Below are 23,809 nucleotides of genomic sequence, written 5' to 3'. Positions count from 1 at the left end.
GCAAGTGCTGAGATTTCAGACCTATGCCACCTCACTCAATTTATGTAATACAGTGGACAAAACCCAGGTCCTTGTGCATGCTAGATGCACTGCCAACTGAGTATATCCCCCAACACTCTGACAGTTTTTGAAAGGAGAGTTTTGAGTTACAATGAGATAATCCTAGGAAAGGTTGTTTCTGGGGAGAAATTGTTAAAAATGAAGTGTACATGTCTTAAGTGTTTATTTTTGAATTAAAAAACCCACTAGTTTTTACTTTGTGTCGAGGTATTGTTAGAAAAATGTGAGTTTGCTAATTGAAATTGAATGTCATATTCTCAATATGAGCTATATCCACTATCATTTTAAATGCCTAGTTGGGACTAGTACATAGCACAGTGGAAATGTTCACATAGCATGCTAAGGTTCTGGGTTTGCATCTGGGCACCCTGAGAAATCAAGAGTAAACTACTTGTCTAATATATCTAGTGTTACTCTGTAGTGAAGAAGATATGATTCAAACAAGTTAAATGTAGAATCTTAGGCATTGATGTAATTTAATTTTTGTGGTATTTTGCATGTTAAACATATGCAAAATTATTACTAATTTTTACCATCTTTAATGAATGCTGTGAAGCATTTAAATTCTTTTTTTTTCTCATTTTTTTTTTTAAATTTTTGAGACAGGGTTTCTCCGTAGCTTTTTTGGTTCCGGTCCTGGAACTAGCTCTTGTAGACCAGGCTGGCCTCGAACTCACAGAGATCCGCCTGCCTCTGCCTCCCGAGTGCTGGGATTAAAGGCATGCGCCACCACCGCCCGGCAAAGCATTTAAATTCTTAAGAAACAATAATTCTTAGGGACAATGGTTGTCTTACCCTCATTTTTACTATTTAACTTGTCGTGATTATTGCAGGTTTACCTGAATGAGCAAATTTTAGATTCAACTTGAATCTTGGTGAACCTTATTTCCACTGGTCAAAAGTATAAAGGAAAGGTCACTAAGAGCACTCACGATGTTGGATGGAGGGATTTGGGAATATTGCTTAATCTAAGAAGTCAGTTCTATTATTTGTAGCCAGAATTAACTTATAATGGCAATAAAAATTAATATTAGATCCTGCCATATCTTTGCCTGAACTCCTAAGTAATTATTTACTATATTCTTATGCACCTTAGATATGAACAATACAGTTTCTTTTCAAATAGTTGAAATCCAGTGAGGGAGATACCATGTGGTACTGTCACCATCAGTTTCCTTTCGGTGCTAGGTGAGGAGGATGAACTCCTCAGGCACAGAGATTAGAAAAGAACATCATTTTCCCAAGCTCTCAGTGAGGAAGTGTTGACAGAGGTTTCTGTCCCACCTGGTCCTGCAGCCATTCAGTCCCAAAGAAGTACACAGAGTCCTGCAGCCATTCAGTCCCAAAGAAGTACACAGAGGTCTACTACATTAATTATAAACTGGTTGGCCTATTAGCTCAGGCTTCTTATTAATTAATTCTTACATCTTAACCCATAATTCTTGTCTGTGTTAGCCACATGGCTTGGTACCTTTCATCAGCGAGGCATTCTCATCTGTGTCCTCTACGTCTGGCAATGACTGCAGACTGAGCTTTTTTTTTTTCCCCAGAATTCTCCTGTTCTTGCCTTCCTGCCTGGCTACTGGCCAATCAGCGTTTATTAAAAATAATACAAGTGACTGGATCAAAGACCATTGTCCCACAGCAAGGAAGTTTCTGAATCAGGCCTGATCTTAAAGGAGACCTAGAATTAGCAAGGCTTTCTAGATAGAGGTGAACATTTGGGGTACCAGGACCAGCTTGTACATATTTTTTTACGAGCAAGTTATAGTCATCTGGATGTTTGGTGACGTCATCTAAATAGACGTATACTTTGTAAATGTGCTTGTTTCATCTGTGTTCAGTCCTTCAATAGTGAAACTTATTCTGGCATTCTGCATACTTTGTAGTAGTGACTGTTGTTTCTGAAAAAAGTGGAAATACAACAAAACTGCCTTTCCTTTCTTCTGTTCCCTCATAAACAGTATCAATGAGTAGTTCAGAAGAAGCTCAGTAATAGTCCCCATTATTGAACACTCTGTCACATACTTGTTTAGAAAACTGAATCTTGAAAAGTTAATTACCAAACTTTTATGCCGGAATTAATGTGAGATTGTTTTTATAACTCAGAAATCCTACTCAATCTCATACAAGTTTTCCTATGTAGGTTGGATTCTAATTCACCACTCTTTTTCCTCAGCCTCATAAATTGCTAGAACGGGGGGGGGGGGTATAATGAAAACCATACACAAATCCCATTTCATATCCATTGTACCAAGATCTGTGGCTATGAGGAGAACTTGCTTTAAGTCATGGGAGAGCACTTAGATGTATTTTCCTACAAGGTTCTCTTAATCGTTATGTTTAAATAGCCAAAGATAATTGAGAAATTGTGTCACTGATGGTTGTATAACTCATAAAATTTAAATTATATGGACTTTCCTTGCTGTATTATAGTACTCTTGAGATGTGTAAGTTGATCAAAATGCAAAGAAAATCCTCTACTACCCTATATCATCCTTTCAGTACTTTGTGCCCTCTCTCTCACTGAAGCACAATGATTAGTGCCCTTAGACCATTTACCCCTTGATAGTCTGCTAAAATGCCCTTCTTTTCAGTCTCCGGTACATAGAATGATTAAATCACTTTCCTGGCTGGAGCTTCCTTTACAGGCCTAATCTCTGGTAATCAGTCTTTATCCCAGTTGCACTCTTAACCCACAGTGCCCTTAGCCCCACTCTCTCATACTGCCCCAAATACATAGCCACGTCCTCATTTTCTAGTTCCACAGAACCCAAATTCTGCCCCTCTCCCCATTCCTTCCTATCTTATCATCTATCTCTCTATTAATTAAACTATCATGTCTTTGCTCTTGTTAGAATTTTCTTCCTACTGTCCTATCAGTCATCCGTCTGTCTGTCTGTCTATCTACTATTGTGTCTATTTTAATTAAACTGTTATGTCTTTTCCCTTGTTAGGACAGTGCTCCTTCCACTTTTCACTATTGTCGGCCTGGGAGAATCCTGCTTATCCAAGTATCAATGTATATGTCACCTTCTCTTCCTTTTGTCTCTGAAGTCATTCTGTTTATCACTTCGGTAGAGCCCATAGCATATGTAGTTTATCTTCTGAGTATGAGCTCCTTGTTGGGAACTAATAGGAGATTATCCTTAGCACTTACACACACTTGTGTAATTTTAGTGATCCACACTGAATTACTGCTAATATTAATCAGTAACCTTTATTAACAGTGTCCACTCAGGTACTATGCTTAGCATTTATGAGCATTATTTAATCCTTATTGATCTTACTACTACAGAGACAGTTATTATCTCACTTTATAAACTAGGAGGTTGAAGTTGAAAGAGGCAGAATAACTTGGCTAGTAAGTGATAGAGCCAAGATTTGATCCCAGGATGTCTAGTTCCAGCTTACACAAGGTGGAATAATTTATTCATTGATTCTCTGGGAATATAACCAGAAGGTATGTTCTCTACTGACTGAAGAAGGGAGTGTGAAAGGATAAATGACTGCTATGGGAAGGTTCAGAGCCATTTGAAAGCTCTCCTTTCGTTACAGAGGGAGATGCCAAATCATTTGCTGTGATGGTTACTGAGGAAGTTAGGTCAAGAAAATGAACCACATAGAAAAATTATACACACTTTTTTTGCAGAATGAATAAGAAAAAGAGGGAAAGTATTATTTGGGTAATTACTGATGCTCAAACTACCCATTAACAGATGGGAAAACCAAGGATCGTTTTACAAATTAGCATGTCCCAGTGGCACATTGTCATAAGTCTCAGAACTTCAGCTAGAGCCTCTGTTTCCTGAGTCCTGATTTAGAACTCTTCCCACCTCAATATGCTGTGTATTAGAACAACTGTGTTCATATTTCAAGAAAAAGTGCTAGACCAAGACAGAAATAAGTTTTTGAAGAAAACAGCTTGATGCTTTCGTAGCTGGTCAACTTTGCCCAAGACCTGCTGCTATTTTGGGGTTCTTGGTTTGCTGAGAACTAAATACTGCCAGCCATAGAAATAAAAAAGCAAGGCTACTATTTAGACCTCCTAGGTCTGTGTTCACATTCCATGCTTGCAAGGGCAAATTATCAGTCCATCTCTGCTGAGTAGTTTGAACATAGGGATATATTAGTCTTTGTCTTAGCTCTTAGACATCTTTTGGTTTGTCTTTGTTAAAATAAGTAGACAACCATGCTTTTGGTTTGGACATGAAATTAAAGAACTCTGAGTCAGTTTTTACCAATAATGATTTCTAACCATCTTTCTTCTTTGTTTTTCAGGGTGACGAAGAAGGACCCAGGTATGACTACATTTTTGCTGCTTGTCTGTTCTCAGAGTGGAATGATGTTTGTGACCTTCTAATGCTCCTAAAATAGAGATAAGCAAGGGAGTGCAGAGAAAAGGAATATCTGTCTTAATCCAGGGCTGTGAGGCCTTTGTTCTGTGGGACTCCTATCTCCTTCCCCATCTGTGTCATTTTCTGCCTGTAAATTTCAGATAAAGGTGGACTGGAAAGTACATAGTGACAGGGACTTTGCTTTGTTCTTTAGCACATTCAGAGTCCTTGTTCAGAAGAGCGGGCTCTGTATTTGAATGATAATTAGAATATCAGGTGGACATACTAAACTTACCATGTTCTTTTCTGATATAAATTGGGTTTTCTGAATGTGCTCTAGATTGTGCATTATTTCTGTCAGAATGAATAGCAAAATGAATACTAGGTCATAGGCATAAAAAACATTATTTAAGGGGAGAGAGGCCTTTGTACTTTACTGTATCAACAGTTGGTAGAAATTTAACAGAGCATTTATTATTGCCTCAGTCTTATAATGAACTCGGGCTTGACTTTCCTCTCTTCACTCTCCATCTGCTTGAGCAGTGAGAAAGGACTCTATCTAGGAAATGCTGCAGCTGTGCCATCAAGCAAACTGTAATGGTCCAGACAGGCCCCATCTGTCATGGAGACTAAAGGACTTAACAGGGAGATATCAAAAAGGGTGTCTGGGTCTCTGCTGTTTGAACTTTACTTTAACCACAAGTCCTTCCTTCCTAGTAAATTTTAAGTAGAATCTCAGTGGGTTTTTCTTCACCTCAAGCATTTTTCTTTCTGTGCAGTTAAGACTATATCCCTAGGTGATCCACTGTCTTTGTCCTAGTAGAGCCTGAATGGTTTCTGCAGAGACCAGAGTTCCTCAGAACTCAGTGCCACTAATGTAGCTCAGTTCCTTCTTAAAGGAATCTAAACAAACTGTCCTAGATTGCCCAGAGAGCTAGTTTTTGGCTCAGATTTTATTTCTGACCAATGAATATAGTTCCTTTTCCTCCTGTCTCAGGTTTTATTTTTTGGATTTTGTTTGTTTGTTTGTTTTGTTTTTTGTTTTTATTTTGTCGTTGTGATGAAATAAACCCTGCAAAAGCAGTTTAAGAGAGAAAGGGTCTATTTGGGCTCACAATTCAAGGTACAATCCTTTATGGTGGGGAAGTTAAGGCAATAGGAACTTGAAACAGCTGGTCACCTTCCTTCTGCAGCAGAAGAGCAGAGCAGTGAAGGCTGTGTTCACCCCACCTTCTAATTTTTATGTTGTCCAAGATCCCACCTAGGGAATGGTGCCACTCACAGTGGAAAGGCTTCCCACCCCACTTAACCTAATCAAGATAATTCCCTACAGCCATGCTCAGAAGCCAATATAACCTAGATGACCCCTCCCAAGTGTACGTAGAGGTTTGTCTAATAAGTAATTTTAGATTCTGTCAAGTTGACAGAGCTGATTACCACATTTTGAATTCCTCCTCTACTTAAAAATGTATTGTTTGCAAATTTCATAAATGAATATAATGTGATATGATAAATCTACCCCCTACTTCCTCCTCCCTAACTTTTTCCATATCCCCACAGAGATTTTTTACCTTCCAACTCCATGTATTCCTTTTAAACCCACTGAGTCCATTTAGTACTGCCATTATGTGCATGGGTATAGGAGCATCCAATGGAATATGGGCAACCTATCAACTATCACAACCCTGGAAAAAAATTGGCATTTTTCTTCCCCCAGCAGCTATCAATTCCCAATAGATCCTCACCTAAGAGTGGGACTTTGTGAGCCTCTCCCTCATCCACAGTCTGGGATTTTGGCTGGCTCGGTTTTATGCAGGCTCTGTGAGTGCAGTTGCCGGCACTGTGAGTTCATGTGGGTAGTGATCTGTCTTGTCCTGAAAGGCTGTTTCACAGTAACCCTCCACTAACTCGGGCTCTTACAGTCTTTCCTCCTCAAGTGCTCCTCTGAGGACTTTGCAGAGGAGGGCATATGATACTGATGTCCCATTTAGGGCTGAGCAGTCTATGATATCTTAGTCTGCATATTGGTCAATTGTGAGTCTCTGTGTTAATCATCATTTACTGCAAAAGAAACTTCTCTGATAAGGGTTGAAAACATAATAATAATATATGGCTATAAAGATAAATATTTAGGGAGCTAAAATGATGTCTGTTAAGCAGAATAATAGTAGGTTTTTCCCTGGGGCTCCTGACCTACCCAGCTGTGGATTCTTGGGCCAGGTAATGGTAGCAGGCATGTGTCCCATTTTTGTGGATTGGCATTAAATCCAACCAGGAAAGTGCTCAGCTACTCCCAGAACATTGGTCCCACTCTTCTCCATGGGCATATCTTGCCAGATTTACAGCTGAGTTTGAATATCGGATACAACCTACCCACCTCATCCCCAATAGCCTGCATGGTATCTTCCACTACTGTGAAAGCTAGCTGCTAGAGATGAAGCTTCTAGGTCAGTATAGCTCAATTGCCCCATGTCTACTGACTCAAATATGTGGGGTCTTCAACAATAGGGTCTTGCCATCAAATTCTGGAGAATAATGAAGAACGATGGCAATAGCCTGTGATGTTTTGGGAGAGTCTATGGGACTCCACTGATCAACAGGACTTGGCACTGTTCAACCCCTTCCTTAAAATGCTCTAAATGATGTCTTGGATCTGCATCTTTTAGTACTTCCTTTTCTTAAGAGCTGTATTTCTCAGCTTCCACTTCAGAACTCCAGAGAAATAACCCACTTTGGTGTGCAGTGATTTGGGCCAGACACGTCAGAGAATGCCTTCAGAGTCTACCTTAAAACATTTCAGGAACAAGCTTGTTCTGTATTATGGTTTCTACCCTCCTAGTTCTTCCCATGTTTTTATTCCTTTAAAATGTGTTTGTGGGGGGCTGGAGAGATGGCTTAGAGGTTAAGAGCACTGCTTGCTTTTCCAAAGGTCCTGAGTTCAATTACCAGCAACCACATGTGGCTGTAATGATATATGGTTCCCTCTTCTGGCCCACAGAGAGGCAAACCACTGTATAGTTAATAAATAAATAAATCTTTAAAAAAATAAATAAAATAAAATGTGTTTGTGGGAGCTGAAGAAATGGCTGAGCAGTTAAGAGAAGTACCTGCTTCCCAACCATCTATAACTAATTCCAGGGCATCTGATGCCCTCTTCTAGCCTTTGTGGATTCCTGTTCACATGGACTACACATAAATTCATGAAATCACTTACATAAAGAAATAAACATTAAAATTAGTTTATGTTCTTCCTGTAGCATAGGCATGTGCTACACACCATTACGCACATAATGGTGACTAAGACGGACATGGTACCTACTTTGTGCATTTAGAGTCTAGACAGAAGAGTGAACTTTTAAAGCAGCAGGATGGAGGAAGTGATAAGGGAAGTTCAGGCTGCTTGAGGAAAGAGTTAAACCATTGTCTAATCAAAAAAAGAAAGGAAGGAAGAAAAGTAGAGGAGGAGGGGAAAGAAGGAAAGAAGAGTAAATGAATAGAAGGAAGGAAGGAAGGAAGGAAGGCCCTAACAGAAAAGAGTGTATGTATAAAAGTCTGGAAGGAGAGAAGGCAGCAAAGGATGAGCATGACTTAGTTCCTGTGGGCAGAGGCAAATTCTTATGTAAAAACCCTAGACAAGAGAAAGTAGAAGATAAAAAGCACTATAGTAATTTTGATCTTTTAGAAACTTTCTTAGGGTATTTGCACTATCTTGCAGTCAGTGGAAAGTCATTAAAGAATTTTAAACCACAGACCTGTAATCCCAGCATTCAGGAAGTAGAGGCAGAAGGATTAAGGGTTTGAGGCCAGCTTGGGCTACATGAAACTTCTCAAAAAGAGTAAAAAACAGCACTTTGAACAAAAATTGACCTGAGTAGGTTTGTATTTTAGATGTCTCTGCTTTGTCTTCAGAGTGGAAAATGAACTGGAGGTAACCATAAGCCTAGGTAAATTAGGCCAGGCGGTGGTGGCACAGGTCTGTAGTCCCAGCACTCGGGAGTCAGAGGCAGGCAGATCTCTGTGAGTTTGAGGCCATCCTGGACTACAAGAGCTAGTTCCAGGATAGGTACTAAAGCTACACAGAGAAACCCTGTCTCAAAAACAAACAAACACAAAACAAGAAAACAAAATAAGCCTAGGTAAATTGACTTACATGAGGTGTTTTTGTTTTGTGTTCTGCAACAAAATTTGTGAGGGTGAGTACTACATAAAGACATTGATTTGCTTGTAGTTCTGAAGGTTCTAGGGATCATGGCACCACTCTCTGTTGGCTCTGGTGAGGACCTTATTGTAAATGGCATCATAGTAGCTTGAATATGTACAGAAAGGGGCTCAATGCGGGAGGTTTTGGGCTCTCATTTTCTTGGAACTAATCCAACTCCATAGGCCTAAATTAATTCCTTCCCAGTGTCATGCCTCAGTGTCCAAGTCACATTTCAGTAAGCCTCACCCTTTAAAGATTACATTACTTCCGGTTATGGCCACACTGGGACAAATCATATCTAAGCTCCAGCACTAGACTTGTAATATGATCCTGAATCAGTGTTTTTTTTTTTCTAGTTATTAACTACATTTTCACCGTTTTGCACAGGAATTTGGTTGGGACACCGAATTTTCCATGGCCCTTTACCCCTTTATTGTCTAGCTTCTTGAAATCTAGGACAGACACAGCTCTAGACTTTGTTTTCCCCAGAGAGTTCAAACAAGACCATGCTAAGAGACAAGAGCTTAGCAGAAGTAATTTCCATGGGATAGGAAATGACTTTTCTATCCTGACAGAGCTTGATTAGGCTGAACAGTTTTATTTTGTTATGACAACATTCCAAGTCACATTGATTAGAAGAGTACAGGGACACATGTAGAGAAGTGTGAGAGACTAGCTTTGAGGTTTAACTGCAGATACCTCAGTGCCATTGTGACAAGGCATAGAGTTTCTCTACTAGTAACTAAGATGTCAAGCTGTCTCCCTCCAGCCACACTGCCATATGTGTCAGCCGGATTCTCTTGGACTGGGAATTGACAAACCCTTTTTCAGTATTATGTGCTCTTAAGAGCATGTTCTAAATTGGCAAAAAGAGGAAAGAGGATTCTTATTTTCTTCTTAAGCTTTAAATCCGTGCTTTTGGGTTCCATTCAGCTTATTTGTGTTGAACTACCATTTGGCTCAATCTATTCCGATTAACACTTCAGGGAAGATTGCCTTTGATCTAAAATTTCTTTCATTTATGATATATACACTTTACCATTTCAACAAGCCAAAGGGAATTTTTTTCCATAGTTTTCATAGTTGCTGAGAGATTAAAATAGTTTGATGTATAAAGGAAGGAGGGAAATACAGGTCTCCCAGCATAAAGAATGGCTAAGTAATGAATATTTGGACTAGGTTCTATATTCAGTCATCCTCTACTAAGGAAGGAGCAACAACAAAATCCTATATCCTGTGGAATAGATTTTTCTTCCTTTTCACCAGCTGGAGTCTTCTTGTCTTCTTTACTCTTGAGTGTTGACTTTCTAGGCTGTTGGATAAGATATAGCCAGATACTGTGCTTTTGTTTATGCCTATTCTTTAGCAGATTTTACTGTGTAGTTGTCTAGCAAATTAACAACAATAATTGTAGCTACCCTGTAATGAAGGTTTATTATATCCAAAGTGCTTACTATATATTTTCATATGATTCATGCAACTCTTATGATGTAATTTCCCATTTGTTAAATGAGGACATATTAATAAATTCTCAGAGCACAAGCTAGATAGTAAGTAGCAGAACTATGAAGTACGTCTGATCTGTTTTGGGGGCTTGTTTGAACCGTTTGCAGTTGGCAAGCACAAGGCTCTTTGTGACCTTATGTGAAAGCCAAGAGAATTCACACACAGTCCTCAGAGAATCACTTCGCTCTACCTCTCTAACCTGGGGATCGTGACTCACTGATGTGTAATTGCTATGACCTGTTTTCTGAAAGTGATTTTTCTTCTCCTTAGCTATTGTGCTTATCCAGGGATATCTACTTAATCTCCTGAGCACCAACACCAAGAGGATTCTCTAGGGAGCCAAGCAAGCCTTTGTTTGACATCACAGGATAGTCTCCTGTTGCTCTTTGTCTGTTATCTACCACTCAAATCATGATAGACAGTCATATGGCTGGCAAGGATCCTTAGAGGGTTTGGTAGAGCCAAAGACTTAATATGTAGAACACGAATACTAACTACGATAGAGTCATCTTGTAGATGTGTCTTTGAAGCCCAGAATGATTATTTTTTTTCTTCAAGCAAGAAAAGCAATTTACACTTTTGGCCGCAATTTTCTGTCTTCTCTGTACTATTATGGGAGCTCTTGTGTTCACTGCCTCACAGATTGGCTTCTTCTCCAACCCTGCTGAAGCCTGCTGAGAAGTAATATGTATTTGAGGAGAGGGGGTGGCAGTATGATTGGCTGGTGTGAAAGCAATTGTTTTGTGGGAGGCAGTCAGAGGCAGAGAGAAAGACCCTTAAACTCTTGTGTTCAGAGGAAAAGGAGCAAGATCAGTATTAAATTTTGATTTGTTGTTGAGGTTTTGTGTGACTTTTTTTTTAAACTAAGAGGAAAATGGCTTTTTAATAGTATCAGTTATACAGAAAACTTCTGTAGAATTTTCATCTTCAAAGCTAGCTGTTATTCAGGCATAAAGTGTCTGTTGAGATCATTGTGAATGTGACCCGTGCTGATTGTCTGATGAAATAGGAAGCATGTTTGGAAGGAGTAAGAACAAAAGGCATTAACCTACCTATCTTTTTGTTTGTGCCTATGACCAATGATGTGACCTTGGTCAAGTCACTTAACCTTGTACACTGTTATTTCTGTGTAAATACTCACCTCCCTTTCCCACCTTTACCAAGTTTGGGGGTTTGTGTTAAGTCATTTTTCTATTGCTGCAACAAAATACCCGAGATAAGTTAAGGGAAGAAAGTTACATTTTTCTCACATACAGTTTCAGAGGCTTTAATCCATGGTCATGGACTGTCTTGTCCTTGGATCTGTAACAAGACAGTACATCTTGGTAGGTAGTGAATAGTAAAAGAAACTTCCTCTCTTGGTTCCTGGGAGACAAAAATATACAAGAGTCAGAATCTCAATAGCTCTTTAGTGCATACTCCTATAACCCTGGTTCTTCAGCAGATCTCACTTTCTAAGGATGAGCTACCTCCCAGTAGTGCCAGAGTTGGGAGCAAGCCTCTATCTTGCACATAATCTTTGGGAAGTATTTATTCATTTTAGTTGTGTTCATTTTAATTAGTAATTTTTAAAATTGTAAATCACAGTTTTGTTTCCTTAAGAACAACAATGGTTAAGGAAGAGGAGGCCATTAATTTGTTGGGGTGTGGGGCAGGCATGGGAGTGGTAGGAGAGAGGACATCATCTACTTATATTTTAAATAAAGAAGTTACCCTGAAGGTGCATGCTACATATTCCACTTTCCCAAAATGAGTAACCATATATTTTTCTGACCTCCTAGAGCTTATCAAAATAAAATAATTAAGTCACTGATATACATGTTTCTTTTATCCTCAGATTACAAATTGATGGTTTGGTTGTTACATTCTCTTCAACTTAGGAGGCTTGTTTAAAAGCTGAAGAAAGGGACTCTGATATTTGTGCATAGAGTAGAAACTGCTGGGCTGCTTATTAAGCAAAGCAAGGTTCCAACATTTAATTTGGTATTCAGCCTGGGAGTGTCTTAACTGACATTTTTATGTTATGGAGCATGGGCTTATTTTGCCTATCTCCTCCTCTAGCCAGGTGGACAATGAAGCTGCTGTACATTGTACTGCCTGCCTATACCAAATTAGCCTCCTTGCTAAAGTTTTCAGAAACTTGCCTGAGAGTCACAACTTTATTTTGTGCACATGTATTAACCAGAGAATCCATTTGCATCTGGAAAAATGCCTCTAACATGACTGTGCCTCTAAATGTAAATGCCCTATAGTTATTGCATTATATTCTCTTTACATTTGCCTACTGTTCAGGATTTCATAATGCTAAAGAAAGGCTGGATACGAACAGGCTTCTATTGTCACTTTTCCTGCTGCAGCTCTTCTTTGATCAATTTCTACCTGCTATCCAGCACGGGTAGTTAGGATGATGTGCATGTTTATATTCTAGACTTCAAGGCTTATTCAAACGAGGCTCTCCATTGGGAGTTCTGTTCTCTAACTTCTCAAACAAAAGAGATTCAGATCTTAGGTTACCTCAATTGTGCCCAGGTCTATGCTAGTGAGGATATGAGGACACAAACTTGTTGGGTTAGCTGCTTGTTTGTCCCGGCTGCCCAGAACCAAAGTAACCATACAGATACTGTATTCTTAAATCACTACTTGGCCCATTAGCTCTAGCTCCTTATTGGCTAACTCTTACATTTTAGTTTAACCCATTTCTATTAATCTGTGTATCGCCACGTGACAGTGGCTTACCAGCTAAAGTTCCTAGCATCCATCTCTGGCGGACCCATGGCTTCTCTCTCTCTGCCTTCCTTCTCCCAGCAATCAGTCTAGTCCTCCCTGCCTACCTCAGTTCTGCCCTATGAACAGGTTAAGGCAGTTTCTTATTTATTAATGGTAATCACAGCACACAGAGGGGACTCCCACATCAGACTTTAGTTCTGTATTTAAAAAGATCTCAACTTCTAATTTGGGAGAGTTAATAAACAACTTTGTTATCATATTTAATTGCAGTATAATAATCATTAAGATATTTAAAGAAACATTAATGAATTAATGTGAGGATATTAATGAATTATGTGAGGATATATTTTAAATATTTAGATATATTAAATCATTTATTGCTCACAATAGCCCTAGTAACTGGTTTATATTTTTCATCTGAGATGGAAAAAAATGAGTCACAGAAAAGTTATACATTAATGAGATCATGTTGTTTTTTAAAAAATGGCAGTCAGCTGGACGGCAGTGGCACACACCTGTAATCCCAGCACTTAGGAGGCAGAGGCAGGCAGATCTCAGTGAATTCGAGGCCAGCCTGAACTACAAAGCAAGTTCCAGGACAGTTAATGGAGAAATACTGCCTGCCCCACAACAACAACAACAAAAAAATGGCAATCGGCTTCCAAGCTCAAGAAGTTTGACTCCAAAGTGTAAGCTATATCCTTGTATGATAATAATCCTGTAAAGTAAATCCATTGAGTGCAAAGAACTGCTAACTTAAAGAATTCTTCTGGATCTCGGCAAATGGGTAGAGTGAGGTATTTTCTGATGGAAGGAATAGGAGGTCATCCAAGCAGAGAAACCAGCAAACATAAAGGTTTTGAGGTACGCATGTCCTGTGTGGGGACTGCTGAGTGACTGTATAGCTAGGCTGCAGAGAAGTGCTGAGACAGCAAAAGGGTTAGACCTAAGCTTCCTGTTACATATTACTTCTTGATGCCCAGAATTCCTGTTCCACGTCTAGTCATGCCTCAAAATTTGTTACAAATTGTAAATTATTTTTTTAAAGATTTATTTATTGTGTATACAGTATTCTTTCTGCAAGCATGCCCTCAGGCCAGAAGAAGGCACCAGATCTCATTACAGATGGTTGTGAGCCACCATGTTGTTGCTGGGAATTGAACTCAGGACCTTTAGAAGAGCAAGCAGTGCTTTCAACCACTGAGCCATCTCTCCAGCTCCTAAATTATTTGTTTTCAATGCCTGTTTCTCCATCAGTATATGATGTCTGGGCTAGTGAACTGGCTCAGCTAGTAAAAGGGCTCGCCACCAAGCATGAGTCCTGAATTCAATTCTGAAGATTCACATGGTAGAAGTAGAGAATCAGTTCCCACAAATTGTCACCTGATATGCACATGCATGCTCTGGTATACAGGTGCCCACATACATACACACAAAATATGAGATAAAACGTTTGTGGAAGGACTTCATTGATTTGCATTTTATCTATATTCCTATTTTTACAGTTCTTAATTTAATTTAAAACCAAATTTGGAAAATAGTTCTCTAATTCCTTTCAAATTAATGGAGAAAAGCAATCTTAATGTACCAACATTTATTTTACAAATGTAGGGTGTAGATCTTTTACTTAAAACCTAGTCAAAGAAATTGCTGTCAAAGGATGCCATGTTGGTTCTCAGTTAGAGCTGATTCTAAGCAGTCTGTTTGTGACCTCACCCTCTTTCTTACTGTCTTACTAGCCTTTTGGCTTGGTTCTTAGCAGAATAAGTTTTAGGAAGTCAGAATTCCAGCATCTCTTTAAAGAATAATTGTATTTGATGGCCTTGTAACGTCCCTCTCTCCGGTGGGCAGCCACATCAAATTTGATCATTGTGCCTTTTTTTTTTTTTTTTGTTGTGCAAGAAACCTGCTAGTTAGTCTCAAGTGCCTTCTTGCTTCTTCCCAGTGAGAAGCAGGCAAGAGGTAACAGTGTATTTTCCCGCCCTCTAAGGGTCCTCTTTTTTTTTTTTTTTTTTTTTTTTTTTTTTTTAAGATGGAGGCAATGGAAACTTTCACATGCCAGGAACACATACTAGTGGGTGGGTTTTATTTTCTTTTCTTCCTTTCTTTATTCTAGTCTTTTTTGAGTTGGTATGAACTGTAGAGTCACTGAGTCTCCTTAACATCAAAACTATAAGGAAGTGATTTCAAAGTTTTAAGAAAGACAATACTGATATAATAGTGTGGGATCTCAAATGATTTCTACCATGGATCAAAATGTACTTGTTTAGACACCCTAAACATTAGTGGTTACAGGATCATGAAAGAAATGCTTTCTTATCCATAAGCAGAGAGTTCAGGGAAGAAAAACACTTTCTTATATAAACATCCCCCTCCCCAAAGTCCTCAGTACCACTACCAGTTCTCTGTAGGTTGCAATGTGGTTGTAAAATGAAAAGCATTTTGTTTCCTTGGTGACTACATGTCTCCTTGCTCTCTGCTTCTATCAATTCTATTTAAAGGAAAGTGAGATTGAACGTGAGAAAAGCAGTACAGAGAGGGAGGAGCTGACAAATTTCAAGGGAGCCAGGCAGGGAAAGCAGTGCTTCTCAGTGTTTCTCTGCTCTGGCTGTTAGATGCATCTTGATCTAGGTGGTGTGGGGCAGTGTGGCATTTTATCTGTCCTATGGTACTGTCATTTAGACAAGAATAAAGTGACCAAGACGGCAGCTTATTCCTGTCTTTAAGCATTAACCAGGGTTGGTAGCAACAACAGTGAGACTTCCTGATACAGTGAACATTGAATAGGAGCTAGACCTATGTAATCTTAGAACTTTTAAAGCAGCTTTTTTTTAAAGCAGCTTTTATAGTTATAGTTATCACCTTTATGTTTATTATGAAACTGTTACCGTAAGAGGTTGAGTGATTGACCTATAACCATACAGTTAGCAAGCAATATCGCTAGGACTAGAACCCAGAGCTAGCAAGCTTAAAATTCCCTATGTTCAGTGTTTATACTGCAGTGCATTTGTCAGGAGGAGGAGATCTAAATCTTCAACTTGTTGCCTAGGAGTAAGTAACGCTGATGGGTAGGATTATAAAAGTCAACAAGGATACAACACTTTATCGGACTTTTCCCTTTCTTTGTCAAATACAAACAGGTAGTTTGGGGGGGAAAAACTTGAGAAGAAAGTACCTGAAGGAGAATAGACAGGAACTGCGGTCCCCAGACAGGTAAACATTAGTTTACCCCCTGGCTTTTGTGGAGCCAGCAACTGCTATTGCCTCTTCTGAAAGAGCCACTGTTCACTCAGTGGCAGGTGCAGGCCAACTGTTGCCATGACAACTGCAGGAGAAGCAAGCAGTTTAATTTCTGAACTGATAATTAACTAGGGGGGTAGAGTGGGGGTGGGGAACAAATTGGGGTGATGATTATTGTCAGAGAGAAAACTCAGCAATTATTGGCAAGCTGCATATATGTAAAGGCCAGGCACAGATGCTGCAACCCAGTGTGCCCCTGACATTCAACATTCATCTCCTCTGCTTGGGAATTTGATAACTAAAATGAAGGGTCGAGGTCCCGGCCAACTGGGTCTCTTTAAGAAACATAAGGAAAGAAGAATGTCACACTGACTGTGAAAAGAGACTTGGGGGAGCATATGAATGAATACCTCAGCGACACCACCCAGTCAGAAGCAATTCAGAAATATTGTTATTCTGAAGCATGCTTCTTAGGAATTCCAGCCTCTCTGGTTAGGAAGGAGAAATGGTTTTCTAGAAAGTAAAAGACTTGTAGAAGTGATCTTCTTAGATGTTTGATTCCGGCTTTATTTTATCAATTCTTTAGAAGCTGTATTAGTGAAAGCACCCCATCACACACATGAACCAATCTCTGTCTTGGTTAACTGTACAACCTAGAAAGAAGACAATATTATTATCTTTATAGAGATACATAAATGTTCAGGACTTAAAGCAAGTCTCAGAACTTGTAGGTCCTTGTACTGAATCCTGTTGTCCTATTATGTTTACTTATACCATTCTGTTGGGAGATCATGGTTCCAATCTAAAACAACAATAATAACAAAAACAGTAAACAAACAAGAAAAGTATTTTCTTTTGTATATGTGTATCTGTGTGTACATGTGTGGATTCCAGCAGTTGACATCAAGCTTCTTCCTCTGTCATTCTCATTTTTTTCAAAATTCTAATTTTGTATTACTTTACTTTTAAGAGGAATAATAATGTTTATAGTGTTTTGCAATTATATACATTAGCCCCATTAAAAAACAAACACTCAGATACAGGCATTCTGATGTTGAAAGTCTTTCCAAAGAAATTATAAGTTCCCTATCACTAGATGACATCATTTCTACCCTTCCTACTCCGTCCATCGGCCTCCTCTCAAGTTCACACCTCTTCTTTCATTACTGTTGTTGTATATATGTGTATGCTCATACATGTATGTGCATGTGTTTAGGAAGGACCACTTGGTATTGGATAACCTATTATAAGGGCTCACCTCTGGAGAAAACCGATTCTCTCTCAGCAGCCATTGCCTATAACTCTTCATCAGGGAGTGAGCCATTCAGGTTGCCATGTCCACTGGTATTGTCATTATGAAGGTCATGTTTAGGTAATCATGTTTTCGAAATTTCCTGGGTGCAGCTTTCCTGTCATATCTAAAGATACTAGCTCACAACAGGCATTGTGGCCACCTGGCTTGTAGAACCTTCCTGTTCTTCTTCCACAATATTCCTTTAGGCTTGGGTGTAAGGATTTCATTGTAGATTTACCAGTTGGGGTTAGGCACGCCCCAGCCACTTGTTTTCTACATTTTGCCCAGTTGTAGATCTCTGTTAAGAGTCTGTATCTGCTGTGGGGAGAAGTTTCTCTGATGAGGGCTAAGCTGCATTTTCCATGGGTATACACATTTCCCAGACACTAGAGTGGATGGGTTTAGGAAGGTGACAGTAGTAGGTTCTCCTCGCAGTTCTCTCTCACGCCACGGCAGTTGGCTAGATGTAGAGCACCAGACATGGGTTCCCTACTGCTGAGCTAGCTTGAAGTCCAGCTAGACAGCTTTTGGCTCCCCCTTGCCCCCAAATAAAAATGCCACTAAATGTGCCATTTAGAATATCTTGTGGGCTGGTGATTGTTGTGGTTCAGACTTTACAGCTGAGTAGGACTGTTATTTACTTTTCTTTCATGGCAACTTGCATAGCATCTTCTGATATTATAAGAGCTGGTCTTCAGGGAAAGGGCATATTAATTTAATTAATTAGTGTGTGTACCTGCACCTTGGTGTACAAGTAGAGAGTAGATGACTTGCATGAGTTGGTTTTCTTCCACATTGTGGGTTCCAGGGCTCAAACTCAGGTTCAGCGGGCACCTTTGAATCATTTCTCTGGCCCTTCTAACTTTTTGAATTGGTCTCTCACTGTACCCGGAGCTCCACATTTGGGTTAAGCTTGATGGCGAACAAGTCTGTTATCTACCTATCTCAACTAACTCTGCTTGCTGGGGTTACAGATACACAGTGTGCCCCTCTTTTAAAGTAATGCTGGGGAGCCAAAGTCAGATCTTCATGCTTTTGTGGCGAGCATTTTACCCACTTAGTCGTTTACCCAGCTCCGGATATAATAGTTTTTAACTTGTAAAATAAAATTTACTACCTAAACAATATTGGTGAATGTTCTGTTGTTAAAATCTGGCTCCTTTGTAACTCAATATTAGTCCAGTATTCCTGATCATGTAAGTATGAGTGTTGAGATTTTTTTTCTAACTTGTTTCTGTAGCTCATGCTGGTCTAAAAACTATCCTTAACAATCTGTTTATTCAAAATACCCATGGTAAATGTATTTTTCATAAGAAAGATGCTATAGTATATAGCAAGGAAGTTTCCTTATATTCCTATGGGATGTATGTGTGTGTGTTGTGGTAGACAGATTTTATTTTAAAAACAGCAGAGTATTAAGAGGAAGAGAAAAAGCATTAACTTAGTACTTATGGAGTTCCTATTTTGTTCTAATGTTGTCTTTGTTGCTAGGACTTTCAAACATGTAAGTCCTGCTCGGGGTGCAGCTCAATAAAGTCTTAACCTCAGGTATATGAATTCGCCCTGGGTTTAATCTCCAGCACCACAGAAATAGGGCATCATCCAGCACTGGGAAGGTAGAGACAACAAGAACAGAAATCCAAGTTCGCCTCAGCCTCTGTTCCATAAGGAATTACAAGCCAGATGGGCTCCCTGGGACCTTGTCTCATGTAGATAAGAGAAGGCAAGGGAGGAAGGAGGTATGGAAGGGGACACAGAGAAAAGAACGGTAACATTTAAGTTCGTATATCCTGGAATTTCAAGTATGAGTTTAGGAGTGTAAACGGTGTGTAGTTTTTAAAGGACATTTTAGGAGACCTTCTTGTCTTTCTTTTAATATCTATTATAGAAAACAAAGCTTTCTCAATCCTTCCTTCTGGCTAGAAAATATGGATCATGGAGTGATAACCATTACTGAAAAATGTCAACTTACCCACAATTTTCCAGAACTTTCAAAACCTAATAAGTTAATGTAAAACAATATCAGAATTTAGGTGTTCAGCTGACTTAATAATTATGCTGGAAAATGTAATTTTCTTTATCATAGAGAAGGAATTATGTCAGAGATGTCGTTGATGTGCTGATCATCAACAGTGTAACCTTGCCTTTCAGTATGATATTGATATGGTCTGAAAGGCCTTTGGAATAGTTCTCAATCCTTTGTTAAAAAAATAAATAACTTAAGCACTGTCTGAAAGTATAGACATGGAAACTGAAATAATTAAAGCCAGAAGAAATTTGTGAGTGTCATCTAAAATCTCGGTGAGCCTTCTATCATATTTTTCTCTATCAGGCTGTTTAACAGATTTCACCAAATGTGCCATACAGTGCTAGTGAGGTATTAGATCTTGGTAGAAAATAAAACCACCATCTTTGTGTGTTTCTTATTAGCCTGTGATCTTCTCTGTATTTCATTTCTTCTGTTGACTCAAAACTCTGCAAGCCTAAAGAACATCAGACTCCTGAAAAGACCTATGTCACATGCCTGCATAGGTAGAAATCCTCAAACATGGTTTCCGAAGCATGTAAGACTGTGAATTGGGTTATTAACTTGGCCTTCTAAACTTGGTTTCATGGGCCAGTGTTATGTTTGGCAAATGCTGCCTATTTTTCTAGCTCTTGGAGTTCCACAGATCCCGCGGTATGGTTTACAACGGAGTAGTTCTGCGATAATAAGATAGGTTTCCTTTATTTAACCTAGCATTTCCATACTTGCCTGTCAGAAGGCACCTTTCCCACAAAATACCGTTTATAAGCAATATTCCTCTAGATGAGCTATGGGTGTGCTGTTCCTTCTCCATTGCATGGTGCTAATGTTATACACCATCCAGGAAGAGGGTGTAAAGATGTATTGACCCAGCTGGGCCTTGATGGTGCACACCTTTAATCCCAGCACTTGGAAGGAGGCAAAGGCAGGTGGATTTCTGTAAGTTCGAGGCCAGCTTGGTCTACAGATGAGTTCTAGTACAACCAAGGCTGCACAGAGAAACCCAATCTTGGGAAAAAAGAATTTAATGACTCGTTTCATAATTTGAAATCTTACTGCATTTTGATTCAAAGTACTGAGACTTCTACACCATTTCACAACTGTTAAGATCGTTTCTTTCCACCACGATTGAAAATGTAAATATTAAATATACAGATAATGAAGTTACTGTACATTCTTGGGGGAAGGAGACCTAGATATGACTGCTGAGGTTTTTTAAAATCATTTAAAAAATTTATTAAAGACAAGAACAATTAATTTCTATAATTTCATCTAAAATGTGATAAATAGAATTTGTGTTGTCTTCATTGTAATTAACACTGTAATCCCTTTTCTTCTGCTTGCTTATTTATTTGTTTTGGTTTTTGGTTTTAAGAGTATCTAGCCATTCTCGGTCTCCTCTCTATTTTGACAGTAACCGCACTGTGGTGCCACTGAATCCCAAAATCTAGCATGTTGACTAGTACAAAGGAATTGAGATATTGGTCAAATGAATGAATGCACAAGAGTGGCAAACACACTGCTAAACATAAAGCAATGTTCATTTTTTTTTCAGTTGAAAGTCAGTGTTTAAATTGACTTTGGTCTCATGATAGTGCCCTGCACATCTAGAAAATATCGAGGGTCTCTCACATTGACAAGAGTCAAAAAAAAAAAGTGTTTTGCAACTATCAAATGCTACATCTGATGAATAGTCATGGTGTTTGTTTATTTGCTTGTTTATCATTAGAGGTCATGGAAATGCTCACCAGTATCAGAAATTTTTCTAATTTGAGCAGGCTTCACTGACAAATAGAACACTAACAACTCAGTGTTCTGACTTACAGGTCAGCAGACAGAACAGTGTGACCAGAGAGGCCTGCAGTAGAACTTGCCTGCCTTTCAATGTCTTCATCTATAATGTATAAAGGCTTTAGTCATTACTCTGCATATTAAGGACCAAGATAATACATGAAAGGCTGTGTATAAGAAAAACCATCAGAAACAATATTCTATGCCCTTTTAAAATGTAAAGTGCAAAACACATGAAATGAGATTGGATGATGACAGGTCAAAGCTTTTTGACATGTTATTTGTGAAGATATAATTATATTGACAACTTCAGATTCAAAGGTAAGTCGTTTAAACAATCACTTACCAGAATTAGCAGAGAAGAAGCAAAGAAACTGACCTTGATCACGTATACAGTTTATATTACATCTTGTAGTTGGTTTGAGTTTTACTCTTTGGGGGCCCACCACCTAGCTCCTGAATAAATTCACAGGGACTTAACTTACTTATGATGCCCAGCCTTAGCTTGTCTTATTTCTAGCCAGCTTTTCTAACTTAAATTATCCCCTTTCTCTTTAACTGTGTTTTGCCTCTGGGCTTTTTATCTTTCTTTATTCTATATGTCTTTCTTTCCTTCCTACAATGTGGCTGGCTGTGCAGCTGATCCTTGGTGTCCTTCTCTCCTCCTTTTTCAGCTCCTCTCTCTCTCCCTTCCTCCCTCCTTCTCTCTCTCCCCCTCTCTTAGATCTCTGCCTAGCAGTCCCATCTAAGCCTAACTATTGGCTGTTCAGTTCTTTATTAGACCAATCAGGTGTTTTAGGCAGGCAAAGTAACACAGCTTTACAGAGTTAAACAAATACAACATAAAAGAATGCAACACTTCTTTGCATCATTAAAAAAATATTCTATAACATAAACAAATGTAACACATCTTAAACTAATATTCTATAACAGCATCTCATTTCCTTATTATGTCAGTTGTGAGAGGTGGTTTTGCTGTCCATGTGTTAGGTTGGTGATTAAACTGAATGAGAGTAGCTTGTCCAAGGTTCTGCTGGAGCTACAAGTATTGAGAAGACTTAAAAGGAAGACCTTCTTGTTCTATATTTCATGTCTTTGTTCTCAGACTGGGATTGTTCAAAACATGACCCTGTTTTATTCTCCCTTTCCCAAATGCTTTTATCCTTGACTCTGTTTTCCTAGAAACTGGTAACATCCTACCTCAGGGTGTTATGCCCAAGTTTCTGTACCCCAAATGAATTTATGGAGCCAGATTTCTGATGCAAATTTCATGAGGGTTTTTTAATAATATTCAAACTCAAGTTTGGACTACACACCTCCATCATGCCAACACAGTTGGTGAAGGAAGTACAGCCCTGAACCCAGGGAAGGGGCAAACTTTTAAAGGGGAAATGCCATAATCAGGGGAGTTTGAGTCCTGTTGTCTTGGGATTATATAGGATAAAGTAGTTTCTAAAACCATTGGTCAGTTTTTGAGTGCAAAAACCCTAACAAAGGGCTATTAATAACTGACAAGGTATCTTCAAAGACAGGATACCTCCTAGGAACATCTGGACCTCATTAAATTTTATGGCCCTGCTCCCTGTCTTCTTAATTGGCCAGTTTTAGGGTATATGTTTAAATTTCTGCTATGGCAGCACATTTCTGGAGCCAGGGTCAAGACTTGGTTATTTACCAGGTGGCCTTTAGGGAAAACGGAATTTCTGTAAAATTAAGACTTAATTAAATCTTTGGTCTCACATTTCCCCTCTCTGATTGGTATTTAAGAGTTCCAATCATGGAACTCTTTTAAGTTTTATTGTTTTTCTGGGTTTCTATGGGAGCAACTGATATTGGGTCCGCATTACCATTAGCTGGATGGCCCCTAATCTTTCTTTTATAAACCATACTAGGTTTTTTTTGTTGTTTTTTTTTTTTTTTAAACACAGGGCCCAAAAGTAAGCTACATGATTAAGATAAGAAGTGGATCCAACAGGGTGGAAATTAAAGTTGTAAGCCAGGGTGATGAATTGAACCAGGACTCAAACCATCGTTGGTCAGCCTTGTGTTCTCTTTTCCGTCAGGCAGGCCTTCCCTAACTTTAGCCATGTACTCTTTTACAACACCACAGTGGTCCACATAAAAACAGCATTCCTCTCCCAGAGCTGCACATAATCCTCCTTGCTGTAAGAAAATGAGGTCTAAACTTCTGTTTTGCATGACTACTTCAGCCAGGAAAGTTAGGGATTCCTATAAGTGGGAAGTGGAGGCTTTTAGTCTTTCTATGTCTAGGTTGATGGCCGCTCAGAGGCTGGAATAATGCTGACTCTGGGTAACCAGTGATGCTGTTCCAGTCCCCATTCCAAAAAGGATGGCTCCCAGCAGGATGCTTAGGGTCAAGGTGGTTGTTTCCTTTGAGACCAGGGGTGTAGTTCTCCAATTTTTTCAAGAAATTTGTTCTCTGCATGGTAAATGAGTCTAGGAATCAGATGTACCAGCAGATAGAATCCTTTGGTGCTACTGAGGGTTAAGGTATGAATACTGGGGGTGGGGGTGGGAGGCCAGTATAACATGCCCAACAAGTATCATTGTGAGGAATTAAGTAGGAAGGCCCTGGGGGAATGGCCTGGGAAGAGTTACTTAGGCAC

At 39.1% G+C, this 23,809-nt stretch overlaps 1 protein-coding gene across 1 annotated transcript in view; it reads left to right on the top strand.

Annotated features, from left to right (window-relative positions):
* The window catches only part of Trim44 (tripartite motif containing 44), a 107,081-nt gene that overhangs the window by 43,191 nt on the left and 40,081 nt on the right, over window positions 1-23,809 (top strand). The window contains exon 4 of the mRNA XM_041678806.1: window positions 4,342-4,361. Coding sequence (XP_041534740.1) covers window positions 4,342-4,361 — 20 coding nt within the window. The remainder of the gene's footprint in view (window positions 1-4,341; window positions 4,362-23,809) is intronic.

The sequence above is a fragment of the Microtus oregoni genome, unplaced genomic scaffold (assembly GCF_018167655.1).
Source record: "Microtus oregoni isolate MIOR12 unplaced genomic scaffold, Mior012 000031F_ref0000149, whole genome shotgun sequence".
NCBI classification, from domain to species: Eukaryota; Metazoa; Chordata; class Mammalia; order Rodentia; family Cricetidae; genus Microtus; species Microtus oregoni.
Note: the sequence above shows the minus strand (reverse complement) of the source record. Positions and strands in the feature narration are given on the sequence as shown.